The following is a 16,270-nucleotide window of genomic DNA, read 5'->3' as shown; positions in this document are numbered from 1 at the left end:
CCGGCTGGCGGCGGGCGGGAAGTGACGTGATGCTCGGGCAGACCAATCAGCTGTGGTATACGTGGCACGCCGTCAACGTAGGAGCGCCGGGACGCGAGGCTCCGACAGACGCAGCCAACGAGAGCCGAGCGCGCCGGGCTGCCATGGGAACCGGGACCCGGACCTGCGGGTCAGCTAGCCATTGGCGGATCCAAAAGCGGAGCTGGCGCCAAGGGCGAGGCTTCCTTTGCGCCGCGCCCAGGCAGATTCCGGCACCACCCCGCCTGACCGGAAAAAAGGGGCAGGGCCGGGGGCGCGGCAGGGCCTGATCAGGCAAGACTCCCGGAGTCCGCGGATTTTCTCCAAGACACGGACACGCGTCAGTTTCTAGCGGCTTTATTTTGACATACACGACCTCAGACACAAGCGGGGCGGGCAGCGCTAGGTGTACAGAAAGGGTGGACTCGGCGCGAGGCCTGACCACTCCCTCCCCTGCACGCAAGGTCCCGAGAAAACGCAACCGCGCCCAGACGTGACTGGAGCCACGTGTCATATCCGGGCGCAGGGCTTGGACGGCGTGGACAGGCTTAGGCAACTTCCAGGAAAGTGGAGCAGAGAGCGGTCCTCCGGACAAGGCCCTGTAGTTCCCCGAGAAGCAAAGGAACCAGGCCCTACCCACGGTTCTCCCCCAAATTTTCCCCATTAAAACATTTTTTAAATCGGTACAAACGAAACCAAACTGAACAGTTTTAAAGTTCAAAGCAATCTGCATCTAGGAGTGTGCATGTGACCAGATAAGAGCAAGGGAGCAGAGAATACCGAACAAGCCCAGGCCTTTGGCCCCTTTGGAGAATCCCCACGCCCACTGCACAGGCCCGGATGTGAGGGAGGGGTGGGGTCCCTGGCAAGTTGCTACACTGGTCCCCTTCCTCTTTAAGCACCGCCCATCCCACCCCGCTAGGGGGCTGGTGTCGACTTGGCCCACGGAAGCACTATAGAGAGGGGTCACTTGGACACCCCAACCTGTGATCCCGTCTTGCACTTTGGTCCCAAGTTGGGGCTGGGAAGGCAGGGCCTGGCAGGGACAGGGCTCTCTGGCATGGAGCAGGGCAAAATAGTGGCAAAGAGCGAGTGCAGACACATGCCTGCCACCCGTTAGATAACAGGGCTGTGTCTTGCAAGTGTTCAAAAGTGCCGAAAAGAAGGGACCCTGCCCTGGGAAAGCAGCAGCAAATACCAGCCCTGCTGTTTTAGTGCCAGGAAAATACTGATTATAAGTGGGTGTAACCTCTCTCACAATGAAGAGCAGAATGGGGCAGCAACTCCTACAATACACTAATTCAGGAAGCACGGCACATCCCCACACTGGGGACGTGCCATCAAGTGGGTCCCGAGTGGGCCCAGACCCTTTGGTTTAGCCTCGGCCTTGCCAGGAAATAACCTGCCACGCTAAGGAAGAGCTACTGCCCCCATGGCTGAAGCCACAGAATGGTACATGAGAGAAGATGCTCTTTACTGACCAGAAACAGACAAGCTGCTCCTCCTGGCCCCCAGGAATGGGAACCTGCCCACCCAATGGCACCAGGGTCAGAGGGCCGAGAGAGAGATGGGATCCCATCGTGGAGCCCATTTAAGCTGTGTGAGGCTGCATCTCTAAGGAGCAGGAAAGTAGTCCATCAGTTACCGAGGCCTCTCTCAGACTCAGGCTGGCAGGTTTACCATTAATGCCGTAACAGGGACATGCTAACAGTGACAATGACAGTGGCCCTGGACTCAGAGGGGAGGCCACTAACCTCGGCAACAGCTAGGGGAGCTCCTGGCCACACCTACTAGAGGTGGCGGGTCTCTGTGCCATTACAGGCTGGCAGCAAAATCACCAAAACCATCGCCAAGGAAGGGGTCACCCCCCTGAGGTCTTCGCTGTGGCACCGTCGGTGCTGAGTGCCGAGGGGGCCACGCCGCAGGCTCACAGAGACGGTGCTGGGCCAGCAGGGAAACACCTCCTCCGACTCATTCTGCTACCACTTTTAAAAGGTAGCACCTGCTGAGGAAGGGCACAGGGGCAAAAGCTCACCTCAGAAATGGGGAAGAGGATATTCTGCTGAGGGAAGCATGAGGGAAATCAATACTCACTACTGAACAAGGCTACACCCCAGGGGGAAAGATCACAGGGGCTGGCACATGGATGAATGGACAGACGGATGGACCCCAGTACTGGTAAGACAAAACTCTCGTTAGCAGAATCTGGGCATCTGCACCCAGCGCCCAATGTCCTCAAAAGCAAACAAGCCTAAAGTTCTCCCTCACAAGCCTGGAGCTCCTCACAGTGGGCTGCTGCCTTGAGCTTGGCCTGGGGAGAGGTGAGACCCTGAGCGGACCACAGCCTTTGAGCCCTGGAAGGAGCAGTCTCTCCGAGGCAGCAGAGCTGCCCAAGAAGCCAGAGGAAGCGGATTCCTACCCACAGCCCAGGGGCTGCAAATACTGTCTGGGTCAGAGCCATCAGAGGCCCCAAAGCCTGCTGGGAGGCTGACTCTCCTCAGCACACAGAGCACGGTCCCCTCCAGTGGGGCAAGAGGGGATGGCCTCCTTAGGCAAGGGATCTTGGTGAGAAAGGCTGGCTGGGGTGTGCAGGCAGGAGCAGGTTCAAGTGCCAAACAGTGCCTGGGGATCCCAGAGCCTGCCCTCCGCCATAGCTGGCTTCAGCACAGCTTCATCAATCTAGCCTCATGCCAAGGTCAGAACCAGGAAGGGTCCAGCTGTGTACAGTTGGCCCCTTGGTGCCCTGGGAACACCTGTCAAAGAAATGGGTAATACCCACAGCACAGGTTACAAAGTCCCCCAAGAGATGGGCACCCAACCTTCTGTGACTGAGGAGCCAGGGGTGAATGAACATGGAAGGGCCCTGCGCCAACCCAGGGCTTCACCCTGCTACTAGCAGGACCCTGCAGTCACAGCCCCAAAGACCTGGGCAAGAGAAACCAAAGTCCAAGGGCAACCTGTCCCTGCTGCCAGGCCCACCAGGGGCACCTCTTCCTTCCTAAGTCCACCTGGACACAGCAGTCAGAGCCGTCGAGCTAGGCAGCCTGGCTAAGAGGACGTGTTCTGCCCTCCGTCACTTTATATATATGGATTCCAGGCTACAGCTAAAAACATTTCTTTTAGTTTACACTAAAGAGAAATATAACCCTTTAAAAGCAAGTCTGTGTGTCCTCACGGCGAGTTGAGAGCAATGGTCCCTGCCTGCGGGTGGAGAGGAAAGGGGTCTGGGGGGCCCCGAGCTGGGCCTACTGGTTCTCGTCCCGCATCTGTTCCATGATGCTGATGAGGTTCTCCAGGCCGAAAACATAGCCTCGGTCGGGCCCATCATGCACTGTGGGGTCATCTCGGAAGCCCTTGAACGTGCTGTGTGCAAAGTCGATCATGCGGACGTCCACCTTGGGCGGAGAGAAGGGGCCCGCCTCCGGGCTGGTGCTGCTGAGGCTGGTGCTAGGGCTACAGGGCGGGGCCACCTCCGGGAGGCTGGTGTCCAGGTGCTTCATACGCATTTCAGACCTGCGGTCCAGGTAGGACTCAGACCGGCACTCCTTGCCGTCATAGATGACAAGCAGGGAGCTAGAGTAGAAGCGGTAGGAGGCCTGCCGCTCCAGCACGGCCTTCAGGCCCCGCAGTTTGCTCAGGATGGGCTCAAAAAGGTCACGCCGCAGGTCCAGGCCGTTGTGCAGGTACTGATAGAGGGCGTTGCGGAAGCCTTCGATGGAGAGCCCACGGCCGTAGTACTTGTTCCTGCAGAGGTAATGCCCCGTGTCCAGCTGGTACACCTAAAACCCCAGGAGACAGGCGGGTGAGTACCAGGGAGGTCTGAAGACCTCACAGGGCCCTGGGAAGGTGCGGTCTGGAAAGTACTTCTGACCAACCTGCGCTTTTCTGCTCTACCCTGCACAGCTGGAGTGAGCAGGCCAAGTTTGCCCTGAGCTTTCCTGTGGTAAAGGCAGGAGAGTGCGGAGACCAGGCCTGCAGGTGTTCCGCCATTACCTGTGGGGATCTCCGGGAGACCAGCTGGACTCAAACTAGGAATATCGATCGTGCTGACACACAAGAGTCTTAGTTGCCCCAATGTCAAGGCAACAGGCTCTCACAGTGGTTCTGCACTCGAGCCCAGTCCAGGGTCCCCGGTTAAGGACGAGAGGGCTCAGGGAACAAATCTGCAAACAGGCACTCAACGCCCCCCAGGGGACTCATCCTCCCAGAGGAGACTCTGGCCCACTGTGGGCCGGGGGGACCCCCGGCACGGACAGCAAGCAGGCACACACACACAACCCCGAACACACAAGCACCGAGGCTCTCGCCAAGGCCGACTCACCTGCATGCCACAGACCCTGACGCCCAGCGTGGCCGACGTACTCTGCTCGCACTTCCGCATCTGCCGCGCAGCCTTCTCGGCGGATGCGTCATCGCCATGCTGCCGGGTGCCCATCTTCAGGTCCAGCACGCAGGGGTACTTGAAGTGGTGCACCACGTTCTCAAGCAGGAGGAACTCTGGGCCGCAGTCAAGGGGAATAACGACCATACTCGCCAGCAGTCCCAGCCAGCAACGGACAATCCAGTTTTACTCCGAAAGAAGGCACTCCCTTCAAATGTAACGTGTGTTCACCTCACAGACTCTCAAATGTGGGTGTCACACAACTGGCTTATTATTTCTTTGAAAACATTTTTATTATGGGAAAACACATACACCATTTACCAGGTTAACGGTCTTTAAGTATGCCAACTATCACCACCATCCAATCTCCAAAACCTTTTCATCTTCCCAAACAGAAATTAGGAACTGTTCGGGAGTGTGTGTGTGTGTGTGTGTGTGTGTGTGTGTGTGCGTGCGCGCGCACCTGCCTATGAACACATGTACACATGTGTATTTCTCCCTTCCCAATAGATAATATTAAAACAATAACTCGTATTCCTCCCCCGCCCCTCATCCCCTGGAAACCACTATTCTACTTTTTGTTGCTACGAATGTGCCCGTCCTAGGTAATTCGTATCAGCGGAGTCACAGAATATTTTCCCCTTTATATCTGGCTACTTCACTTAGCAAATTGGTTTTGAGGTTTGTAGCATGTGACAAAATTTCATGCCTTTTTATGAATAAATTTTAATCGTATGTATTTGCCACATTTTTTGATGTCATCATTTTAATTTTATTCTTTAGCTCTGTCTTGCAGACATACAGAAGTAAACCAAAGAAAATTTGGGAGTTTCACAAACATCCCTAGCACCATCAATAAACCAAGACCCTGCTCAATCCAGTGCCTCATTCAGGCCTAAGAAGTAAGAAACTTCCTTTGTAGCTCTACTGCAAAAATGACTCAGATTTAACATTCCCAAACAGGAATCTTTAGAAAAAGCTGGATTTAAATTTCACTCTTGCCATTTTCTGACTAAACTTCAAGCCATATACTTAAACTTATCCCTTAGTACTTCCAGGATCTTCTGTTTACATCCAAGACTTCATCTACATCTCCTGTCTGCAATGATCTTAGATAAAGGTACTGGCTTGTCACAGGTCTGCCAACAGTCATCTTCGAGGCTCACAGCCGAGCCCTCAGTTCCACATTTTGGACTATGGAGCAATCACCTGGTCTTAGAGGGTAAGACCCTCGGCATCAATCTGATGATGAACATTTTCATATCCTCTAACCCTTTAAAAAGTAATGTGAAATTCATTACATGCGGCTTTTAACTAGCCTCATTGCCTGCTATGATTTATAAACAAGCAACAATAAAACTCGAAGAAGGCTGCAGTAGTATCTCACGATGCCTGAGGGCGTAGGACCCTGCCTTTCCACTCACTGGCTCTGGGCACAATACATCCCCCCGTGCTTCCATACACTCATCTATAAATGAGAGTCAGAACAGTTCCTCCCTCAAAAGACAGGAAAACTCAGTAAGTACATATGAAGTGCTCAGCACACTTCCCCTCAGTTTCTCAGTAAGTCTTAGTTATTTATTGTCCACTGTTTCAAAACACTAACCCATTTTAAGAGTTCTCATTTCATAATACTTTTTTTACCTCTGCTATCTTAAAACTATTTTACATTGGTATATTGTTTATCTTTAGAAAAAACACTAAAACGCATTTTTAAAAAAAATATCTGTTGGGAGGGGAGAAATAGACATGGGTACATGTGTTCATATGCAGACACACACACGCCCGGTTCTAGACACGCACTGATAAATATGGCAGCCACTATCCACTGCTGCTGACTTAAATGCAGATTTTAATTAAATAAATTACAAATTGAGTAACTCCGTCACACCAGCCACATTTCAGTAACAGTACCGCTAATGGCTAGCACAGATTTTAAAACGGGTTCTTCCATTGTCACAGAGTTCTACTGGATAGCACTTTTCTAGACTGCCAAGTTTAAGCTTCAGTCTTACCAGGCCCAAAAGGCAGGGGGGGAAAAATGACGAAAATATGAAGAAGAGCCTATGGTAAAGGGAGATAAGAACAAAAGACGAGCCCCGGAACAGAGCGGGTGCTGACCATGGTACCGGGAGGCGCCCTGACATAGAAGCCATGGTCCCAAGTAGCAGGCGCTGCTGGAGGAGCAGTAACAAGGATACTGTAGAGCTTTCGGTCCTTGGACTCGGAGCGCATGCGGCTCAGCTGCTGCTTGTGACAGCGCAGGCTCCAAGGGTTGTGGCTGATCTTCTCAGAACTCAGACCACTGTTGCCATCTAGCATCTGGAAAGGGACGTCCGAGTGGCTGTGTAGCTCCACCTTTGGACTCTTTGCCTCTTGGGGGCTAAGAAGGAAGAACATACACATTGCTAAGGGGCTCAGATGAGTCATTCTCTGGGGTCTCACTACATAGGGTTGGGGGGGCCTGGATCAAGTCTAACGTGCCATCCACAGATCTTTCTGACGGGTGACACACGGCCCCAGAAGCATGAGCCCCTTCAAGTGAGTAAATGGTGTAAGTAGTAAGAAGCGAGAGCGCGCAGCCAGCGCTGCTAAACTGATCTGATCTGATGAGAGAGAAACTGTGTTGCCACGTCTAAGAAAAGCCCTAATTCTAAGTCAAGTCACAGAGCAGTCTAGTTACTGATTTTTTTTTTTTTTTTTGGGGGGCCATGTGGCACAGCTTGCAGGATCTTCATTTCCCTGGGATCGAACTCAGGCCCTCACAATGAATGTGCCAAGTCATAATCACTGGACTGCCATGGATTCCCTCACTGAAACTTATTTTTGAGTGAGATTAAGTATGTACAAAGTAATTTAATCATACAATTTTGATTTCACTTTGGTTCAAAAAGCTCACATTATTTTTTGACTACATTAGTTTTATTTATTTTTACAATTCAGTTTTTTTTTTTTTAAGTATAGTCACAAGGTTAGAAAACATCACCACTATCTAATATTTATAAATTTTCATCACCCTCACAACAAATCTTGTCACCATTAGCAGTAGCGACTTCTCATCAACCCTGCCCCCTCAACCCCTGGCATTCACTGACCTACTTTCTGTCTCTTGGACAGAAAAGATGTGGATTTACCGATTCTGAACATTTTAAGTAAATGGAACCATACAATATGTGGTTTTCTGTGACTGGCTTCTTCCACTTGACATATGTTTTCAAGGTTCATTCATAGTGTAGCCTGTGTCAGTATTCCATTCCTTCTCGCTGCTGAGTGATATCCAATACCACATTTAATCCATCCATTCATCAACTGATAGACATTCAGGCTGTTTCCAGCTTGGGGCTCTTAGGAATAACGCTGCTGTAAGTAATTGCGTACACAGTTTACACGTGACTGTTTTCCTTCAGTTCTCTTGGGCATATACCTAGGACTGCAGTTGCTGCATGTAACTTTTTGAAAAACTGCTTAAATTGTCTTCCAGAATGGCAGCACTATTTTACATTCCCATCTGCAACATAGGAGGGTTCCAGTTTCTCCATAACCTCAACAAAACTGTCACTGTCTATCCTTTTGACTGTGGCCACGCTTGTGGGGGTTCACATTTTTTGCATGATATATCAAGAAAAATAATTCTTTTTCCTGATCTGTAAGAAAATTCAAATTCCAATTCAATACACTGAATTTTAGATGCAGGGCAAGGGTTAACGGTGATATCAGAGTCTCTGAGATCTGACTCCAAAACCCTTAGAGCATGGGCCTGGCTGCACTCTGCCTCTGGGCTCTGCGGTCAGGCCAGTGCCTCCACCTCTGCCTTGGGAAGCAAGATATAACAAAGCTGGAGGAAAACAACAGGGTGTTCTTGCTTCCAAAGAGCTGAGAGAACTCCGTTCTCTCTCTCGACCAGTACAGCCAAACTCAGAAGCGGGCTTCACTGGGGCGATGGAACACGTGGGCGGCAGGTGGCACGATGGGGTGAACCTGCGAACATCAGCCATCGTCCCTCCACCTTGAGCCCTGCTTCCCCGTGACGCATCAGGACACCAGAGATACGCTGAGTATCTGTGCTCATAGCACCAGACGTGAACTGCCAGCCCTGCTCACCACCCCCTTACCTCTCTGAGGTTTCGAGGGGCAGGCTGGCTTTCTCCTCCTTGTGGTCACTGCCACTGCCCGACCGGTGCAGGCTCCGGCGGGAGTGCTTGCGCCGAGGCTGCTCCCGCTCCGGTGTGTCATCCGGCTCCACGGTCTCACTTTCCACGTACGGGTAGGCCACCAAGTTGATGTAACCGTCACTGTCCCCCTCGAAACAGACGGATACCACTCCTGTTGGGGAAAAAGAGGCAGCCAGTCAACAAATGTCCACAGAGGCTGGGTCCATTCAGCACAGATTGCTGGCCCTTGCTGGCCCTCCACACACAGTCATCACCTGCCCTGAAGCCACGGTAGGAACAATGAGTGGCGGGCATCTTTCCAGAACATACCTCACCGCTCATTCCTCATCCTTAGTCCACCATTCACCTTTGATTTTGGATAAATTCGTTTTTACTTCCCATCCTCTTATCTCTCCTGCTTTCAACTATTGCCTTCTGTACCATTCAGAAGAACTGTATCTTCCCAGTGACACACCCACACCAACATAATCTAACCTCCACTGACTGAACTGCCCCACACTGCTGTCATCTCCTCTGTCCTCCTCTAGATCCGGTTTCCTTCTGCCTGACAGTGTCATCAAGAGAGACGTCAAGACTCCTCCAAGACAGCCCTCAAAAACATGTCTCTGCACTGAGGATCAGGCTAGTCTAGGCTCACCAGGCAGAACTTCGGCCTCAGCAAAGCACCAGCATTCCGAAGTGGAAACAGCTATTTTCCACACAGTACTCATGCAAGTTTGTTGTGTCCATTTTTATCAAACAGCTTGTCCTTGGTTTCTTCTGGATCATTACCAAAGGAGCTGAAACACAGCACCTAGAAATCTAACTCAATGAGTTTCTTTGGTTGTTAAAAAGGTCCAGGCTGCCCTTCATCTGATTTCCATAGTCCAACCTACTATCAGCTACATGTCTCGTTTTACACTCTTGGTGCACAAAATCGGCATTATGATCTGACAATCGGTGACAAGCCTTTAAGAATATGTCAGTATGCCAGACCAAGAACATCCTTTTCTTTGGCCCATTTCCTTCTCCAGGAGGACACTGCTTTTAAACCCTGGTCTCTTTTAGGAGGGAAAAAACCCTTGAAACATCAACGTGTAATGGATTCTTCTTTTCTCACATTACTTAAATGCATACCTCACTTCAGTGGGCTTCATAACCATACCCTGGCTTCCTTACATAGGTAACTTGCCTCTCCTACAGGCTTCCGCCTTCATAACTTCTTCCCTTTGTCTTTTGCAGAGCTTCAATTCTGTTCAAGCCTGAATGCCCCCGGTCTACAATATTCTTTGTTTCCTGGGCTTCCCCTCGTGCTCTGATGTGGAGTGTTCTCCAGGCCTGCCACGGAGCTCCCACGCTGGAGCTGACCAGAGTCAGAGCTGTTCCTTCTACGATCCTCTCCTTTCTCCCCATTCCCTTGGCTTCCTCCTAATCTGAGTGGGATACATCTTCAAGTAACTTCCTAACAAAAGAGGGTTCAGGATGTCAATTTTCTGAGTTCTTTGTGGGAATCCTACTCCAACAAGTGATGGATAGTTTAGCTGAAGACAGAATTCTATGTTGTCTGCAAATAAAGACAGCTTTACTTCTTCCTTCCCAATCTGAATGCCTTTTATTATTTTCCTGCTTACCTGTACTGGCCAGAACCTCCAAGTTAAATGTTAACTAGAAATGGAGAGCACAGACATTCTTATCTCATACCTCGATCTTAGGGGCTAAAGTGATTGTCTTATCGCTGAGTATGAAGCTAGCTGTAGGTTTTTCATAGATGCCTTCTATCAGGTTTGAGGAACTTTCTTTCCATCCCCAGTTTGCTGAGAGTTTTGTTATTGTATCAAGAATAGATACTTGAAACAGATGGTCAACAGATACATAAAAAGATACTCCACATGGCTAATTATTAGAGAAATGCAAATCAAAATTACAAGGAGATACTACCTCACACGTGACTCATGGCCAATCATGAAAAAAAAATCTACAAATCATATATGCTGGAGAGGGTATGGAGGAAAGGGAACCCTTCCACACTGTCGCTGGAAATGTAAATTGGTACAGCCACTATGAAGAACAGTATGGAGGTTCCTTAAAACCTAGGGTTGCTATATGATAACAGCAATCCCACCCCTGGGCATGTATCTGGACAAAACAGTAATTTGAAAAGATACATGCACTCCTAAGTTCATAACAGCATGTTCACAATAGCCAAGACATGAAAACAATCTAAATGGCCGTCGAAAGATTAATGGGTAAAGATGTGGTATGTATATACAATAGAATACTACTCGGCCATAAGAAAGAGTGAACTAACGCTATTTGCAGCAACGTGGATGGACCTAGAGGCTGTCATACTGAGTGAGGTCAGACACACACAGACAAATGCCATATGGTGTCACTTACATGTGGAATCTAAACCATGATGCAAATGAACTCATCTGTCCTGTGAAACAGAAACAAGCTCACATACAGAGAAGAGACTTGCGGGGGTGGGGGCAGGAACAGACTGAGAACCTGGGATGTGCCGATGCAAAGTATTACATATGCACAATAAACAACGCGGTCCTGGTACAGCACAGGGAACTGTATTCAGTCTCCCGTGGTAAATCACAGTGGAAAAGAATAGTAAAAAGAACAGGCATATACGTATACTGAATCACTGTGGAACTCAGGTAATGTTTGTCCTTTGGGGTTTGGCTTCTTTCTTTCACTTAGCACAACGTTTTCAATGTTCATCCACATTGCAGCATGTGTCAGAACCTCATTTGTTTTTATGGCTGAATACTATCCCACTGTAAATGTACGCCACCTATCTGTTACGTAAATGTATTTGGTTTACTAGTTCATCTGCTGATGGATGCTTGGGTTGCTTCCACATTTTGACTATTATGAATAATGCTTCAGTGAGTATTACTTTACATTTATTATCTGTTTGAGTCCCTGTTTTTGATTCTTTGGGGTATATATCTAGGCATAGAATTGCTGGCAATTTCTGTGTTTTAATGTTTTTGAAGCACTGTCAAACTGTTTTCTACAGGGGCTATTCTATTTGACATTCTTGCCAGAGTGTTCCTATTTCTCCGCATCTTTGCCACACTTCTCTTCTTCCTTTTAACAGCCATTCACTGGGTGAGAGAAGTCTCTCTTGTGGTTTCAATTTGCATTTCCCTAATGACTAGTGATGTTGATTGCCTTTCCATATGTTTGTTGGTCATCTGCTTGTCTTCTCTGGAGAAATGTTTATTCAAGTCCTTTGACCACTCATGAATAGGGCTGTTTCTTAACTCTTAATTGGCAAAAAAGAGCTAGAGTAGTTCCTTAGCGCACCGAAGTTTCGTCCATTGTTGTTTTTTACCTCAGGGTTTTCGCTTATCCTTGGAAGCCTGGAATGTTCTTTCCATTGTCCTTTGCCCACAGCTGCTCCACATTCTCCAGTCCTTTGAGTCTCCCCAGACACTCCTTCCCCAATCATCCTATATCAAGGGATCTGGTTTGGAAGCTTTATTACTGTCAATTACAGATTACTTATTTAACTCAAAGTACTTAACACAACCTATAATTGTTTTGTCTATAACTTGTTTATTCTTTCTCAGATTAGCATTAAGCTCCATGAAGATACGGGTCTTTTTCGTCTTCTACACTAATGAGCAGGGGCTTGCATCCAGTAGATGCTCAGTAAATACTAGATAAATGAATGAGGCAAGGTTCTGAAAAACGGTACAAGGCATTTAGCACTACAAGCAGTAACACTTGATGACTACAGCTGGTCATATGAAATAAACAAAAATCCCTCTTCAAACCTACTGCCAAAATATAGAATATTATTGGCATTTTTCCTTAGCTGAGTTTTAAAAACACCTGTGGTTCTGGCAATAAAGAAATGTGTATGTGATTGTGGGTTAGAATTAATATATGCATTTTCTAAACCTCTGTGTTGAAAGGGCCTAAAAGCAAAGCCACTCCAGTGGCAATCACAACATCCAGCACCAAGATCTTGTTTTTTCTAACTATCATTCATATGATACAAGGAAGAAAAGCTTGTTACAAAGTCTGGTTCCTGAATCAGGGCAGAAAAAATACAAGATGAGCCTGGAATATCTCGTGGTAACTGAAAGTAATGAAACAGCCAAAAATGATGAGGGGTCTATGTCAAAAGTACACAAGAGCTAATGTTAAGGAGTCCCAGTGTCCAAATCTAGAATAATTTGAGGAATAAAATACATACGTCCACACTGATAGATAAATGGGTGAGGAGGGACAATTCTTCCTTACAGAACTGTAATATATTTTAACTACTAAGTATAGAAGAAAAGATGAAAAGAGATGTCATCATTAAGCATGCAATGTTGTTGTTGTTCAGTCGCTAAGTCATGTCTGACTCTTTGCTACCCCATGGACTGCAGCATGCCAGGCCTCCCTGTCCCTCACTCTGCAATTTAGTAATTATCACAGGAAAGAACCACTGATCAATTGGAAAACTAGTATGCTCTGAAGCAGGATATCCAGAGAGTCCCAAGGTATCTCTCCACATGAAACTCCTTAATTACAACAAGAAAAGTCATAATTTTACAGTGCAAAAGCCAGGCAGACACCATCTTAAAGCAATCAAAGTTAAATCACCGGTAACAAGAGATGGGCCTCCTGACATGAACTGAAGAGGACACTGGATCGTTTCTACTGCCCAAAATACAGAACCTCAATCTAATCATTAGAAAGAGAAAACAAATCCAAATTTAGGGACAATCTACAAAATAACTACTAGTACTCTTCCAAAGCATCAAGGTCATGAAAGGCCAAGAAGAGTGAGAAACTGTCCCAGACTGGAGGGGCCAAGGAGGGCCAAACACAATGTGAAATCCTGGACCTGAGAAATGACGTGTGAGAAAACAGCCGAATCTGAATAAAGTGTACAGGTTAGCGAAGAGTGTTACACCAAAGCGCCTTTCCTGGTTTTGGTAATTATAAACCATGGTATGGTTATGTATCTTTTAATGATGCTTTTATTCATTAATACTAGACAGCCAACCTAAACAAAGCCTTTGATTTCAGTCTCCAACAGTTATGAAATAGCAGCATTCTTGAAATCTAAACCCTTTAAAACCAGCTACTAAAATTCACTTAAGGGACTTAAGGGCAGGGTGTGAAGTGCCAGGTCTTCATAGGTCTCACCCATTCCCTGCGCTGCACCACACTGCAGCCTCCTGTCTGCTGGAGCACAGACCACAGCACAATTTCTGCACAGGCAGTTCACTCCCAACAAGCCAGGGGCTCTTTCTGAAAGCTGAATTCATGGAGCAGAACTCAGGGCCTTCCCTCTTCCAGCTGAAAAATACCTCTTCCTACCCAGCTACCAATAGGGATTACATCTATAGCATTATGCTTCTGGTCAAACAGAGAAAACCAAAAATTGTCTTATGTTCCCTTCTCCTTCAATGGGATATATCATTGGGACACCGAACTTCATTTGAGTCTTTAGCACATTCTTCGGAATTAGAGTAACACCCAGCTGATTCATGACAGGGCTGTTTTTTCGTCTGCTCACCAAAGCAGTCACCAATTTTCTGGCATGCTTTCACTGAGTATGTGTGAACAGTAGAGAGGACCCTATAGTGGTCACAGAGCAGCCAGTACAACACAAGCAGGAGAGGGGAGGGGAAGAGAGGGAAGGGGAGGGGAGGGATGAGGAGGGGAGGGGAGGATGGGAGGGATGAGGAGGGGAGGAATGAGGAGGGAAGGGATGGGGAGGGGAGGGGTGAGAAGGGGAGGGATGAGGCTGAGTTTGTGTGGATCAAGATGTCTTTCAGTGCCCTGTAATCCCTTCCAAACACTGAATTTCAGCCCACTGTGCTGGAAGCTGAAGCAGTGGGTTCATCAGCTTGGATTACATTGGTTACGTCCAAATCCACTTCTGGCATCTGAATCATCTTGGAGAGAACCATCAACTGCAGCTTTCCATTCACACAGATATTTTCAAAAATCATCTTGGTGGAAAAAGTAAAAATAAACCATCATCCTGGCAGAACTCAAGAGGTTGCAGACGCTTCCTGAGTCTCACCCAGGGCTGATGGTCTTGCCATGCACACAGAAAAGCCAGTACAGGCCTCCCCACGGAGAGGTGAGCTGCACAGTGACGCTTCACTCGGTACGCTGGCATCATGGGAGCATTAGAGGACCTCCGTTACCTTTTCAACTCTTCTGTAATTTTACATTTCAAAATAAAAAGTAAAGGAATTCTCTGGTGGTCTAGTGGTTAAGACTGTGCCTCCACTGAAGGAGACATGGGTTTGATCCCTAGTCAGAGAATTAAGCTCCTCATGCCCTCAGAGCAGCCAAGAAAAAAGTAAAAACCCTATGGTATCAGTCTTGGAAATACACGAATCGAACCCATCATATCTTCCATTTTCTCGGGACTTCATTTGACTTAAAAAAAAGAAGAGATCAGTTTCAATTTAATTATATTTTTGAGAAAGTATATTTACTATTCCCTAGTGAAAATGCAGCCTGAGGCAAGAAAATCAAGCAGATACTAAAGACTTGCTATGGGTTTTAGACTTCTGTTCCCCAAGCTGAGTCAGTTGGAAGGAAAACCGAACCAATGTACGACTGACAATCCTTCCCTGGGTGGCACCTTGAGATTCTAACTAGTCCAATTTCTGGTGGCTGTGATTTAGAAAACATTTCTCTGCAGCCTGGGGTTCCACTTCATTTTAAAGGATTTTTTTTCTTCCCTTAGCATCAGAAGAGGACTCCATGAGCTAACAGGGCTTGTAGGTTTTTTTTTCTGGTTTTGGCATTTTTATAGCAAAAGATTTGGCCATGATGTATTGAGTGTGGATGGGTAGGTGGCTGAAGCTACATTTATAAAGCATTTGTAACTTGTTTCTTAGCCACTTAGAGTCGGCAGTGTGTTTGATTCTCGCTTCTCTCTCATTTTGCAGCGTTAAGAGTATTTATTCTTCCAAATTCAATATGCTTCTGATTCTGTTCTGAAAACAGTAACAAACCAACCGATTCAAAACTGCACAAAGGACTTGAATAGACACTGCTCCAGAGAAGACACACAAATAGCCAATGGCACATCAACACCAGTCATCAGCCATTAAGAAAACACGTACATAACAAAGGGAAACCACCTCACACCCACTTGGGTGGCTACACAGTTGTTGCTATTGTTTTTAATGGAAAATAAGGGTTTGTAAGGATGTGGAGAAAAAGAAACATTGCTGGTAAGAATGTCAAATGGTAGGCTAATATGGAAACCAGTTTGACAGTTCTTCAAAAACGCTAAACACACAAAATTACCGTATGATCCACAATTCCACTCCTAGGTATATACCCAAAAGAACTGAAATCAGGGACTTAAGAAGGTATTTGTAAGGTAATACTTACAGAAACATTATTCTTAATAGCCAAAAGGTGGAAACAACTCAGGTGTCTATCAACAGATGAACAGATAAATAAAATACAGCATATATTTACAATGAAATAGTATTCAGCCGTAAAAACAAAAGCAGTTCTGACACGTGATGAACTTGAAAACATTATGCTAAATGAAATAAGCCAAATCCAAAAGGACAAACATTACATGATTCCACTTGTATGAAATATCTAAATTATAGAGACAGAAAGTAGATTAGAGGGTACCAGGTGAGGGGGGAAATGAGTTATTTAATGGGTACGGAGATTTTGTTTGAGGTGATGTAAAAGTTCCAGAAATAGATAATGG

The 16,270-nt window shown here is 47.1% G+C and overlaps 1 protein-coding gene across 3 annotated transcripts in view; it reads right to left on the bottom strand.

Moving 5' to 3' along the window:
• Nucleotides 1-359: 359 nt before the first annotated feature.
• IP6K1 (inositol hexakisphosphate kinase 1) overlaps nucleotides 360-16,270 on the bottom strand; it is a 37,529-nt gene continuing 21,618 nt past the window's right edge. For all 3 annotated transcript variants that reach the window (XM_061396900.1, XM_061396899.1, XM_061396901.1), the window contains exons 3-6: nucleotides 8,512-8,722; nucleotides 6,601-6,782; nucleotides 4,340-4,515; nucleotides 360-3,797 (exon numbers count right to left, since the gene is read on the bottom strand). In XM_061396900.1, coding sequence (XP_061252884.1) covers nucleotides 3,264-3,797; nucleotides 4,340-4,515; nucleotides 6,601-6,782; nucleotides 8,512-8,722 — 1,103 coding nt within the window. In that variant the 3' untranslated portion in view covers nucleotides 360-3,263. The remainder of the gene's footprint in view (nucleotides 3,798-4,339; nucleotides 4,516-6,600; nucleotides 6,783-8,511; nucleotides 8,723-16,270) is intronic.

Source organism: Bos javanicus, chromosome 22 (assembly GCF_032452875.1).
Source record: "Bos javanicus breed banteng chromosome 22, ARS-OSU_banteng_1.0, whole genome shotgun sequence".
Lineage (NCBI taxonomy): Eukaryota > Metazoa > Chordata > Mammalia > Artiodactyla > Bovidae > Bos > Bos javanicus.
The sequence above is the reverse complement of the archived record's forward strand: the minus strand, read 5'-3'. Positions and strand labels throughout refer to the sequence as shown.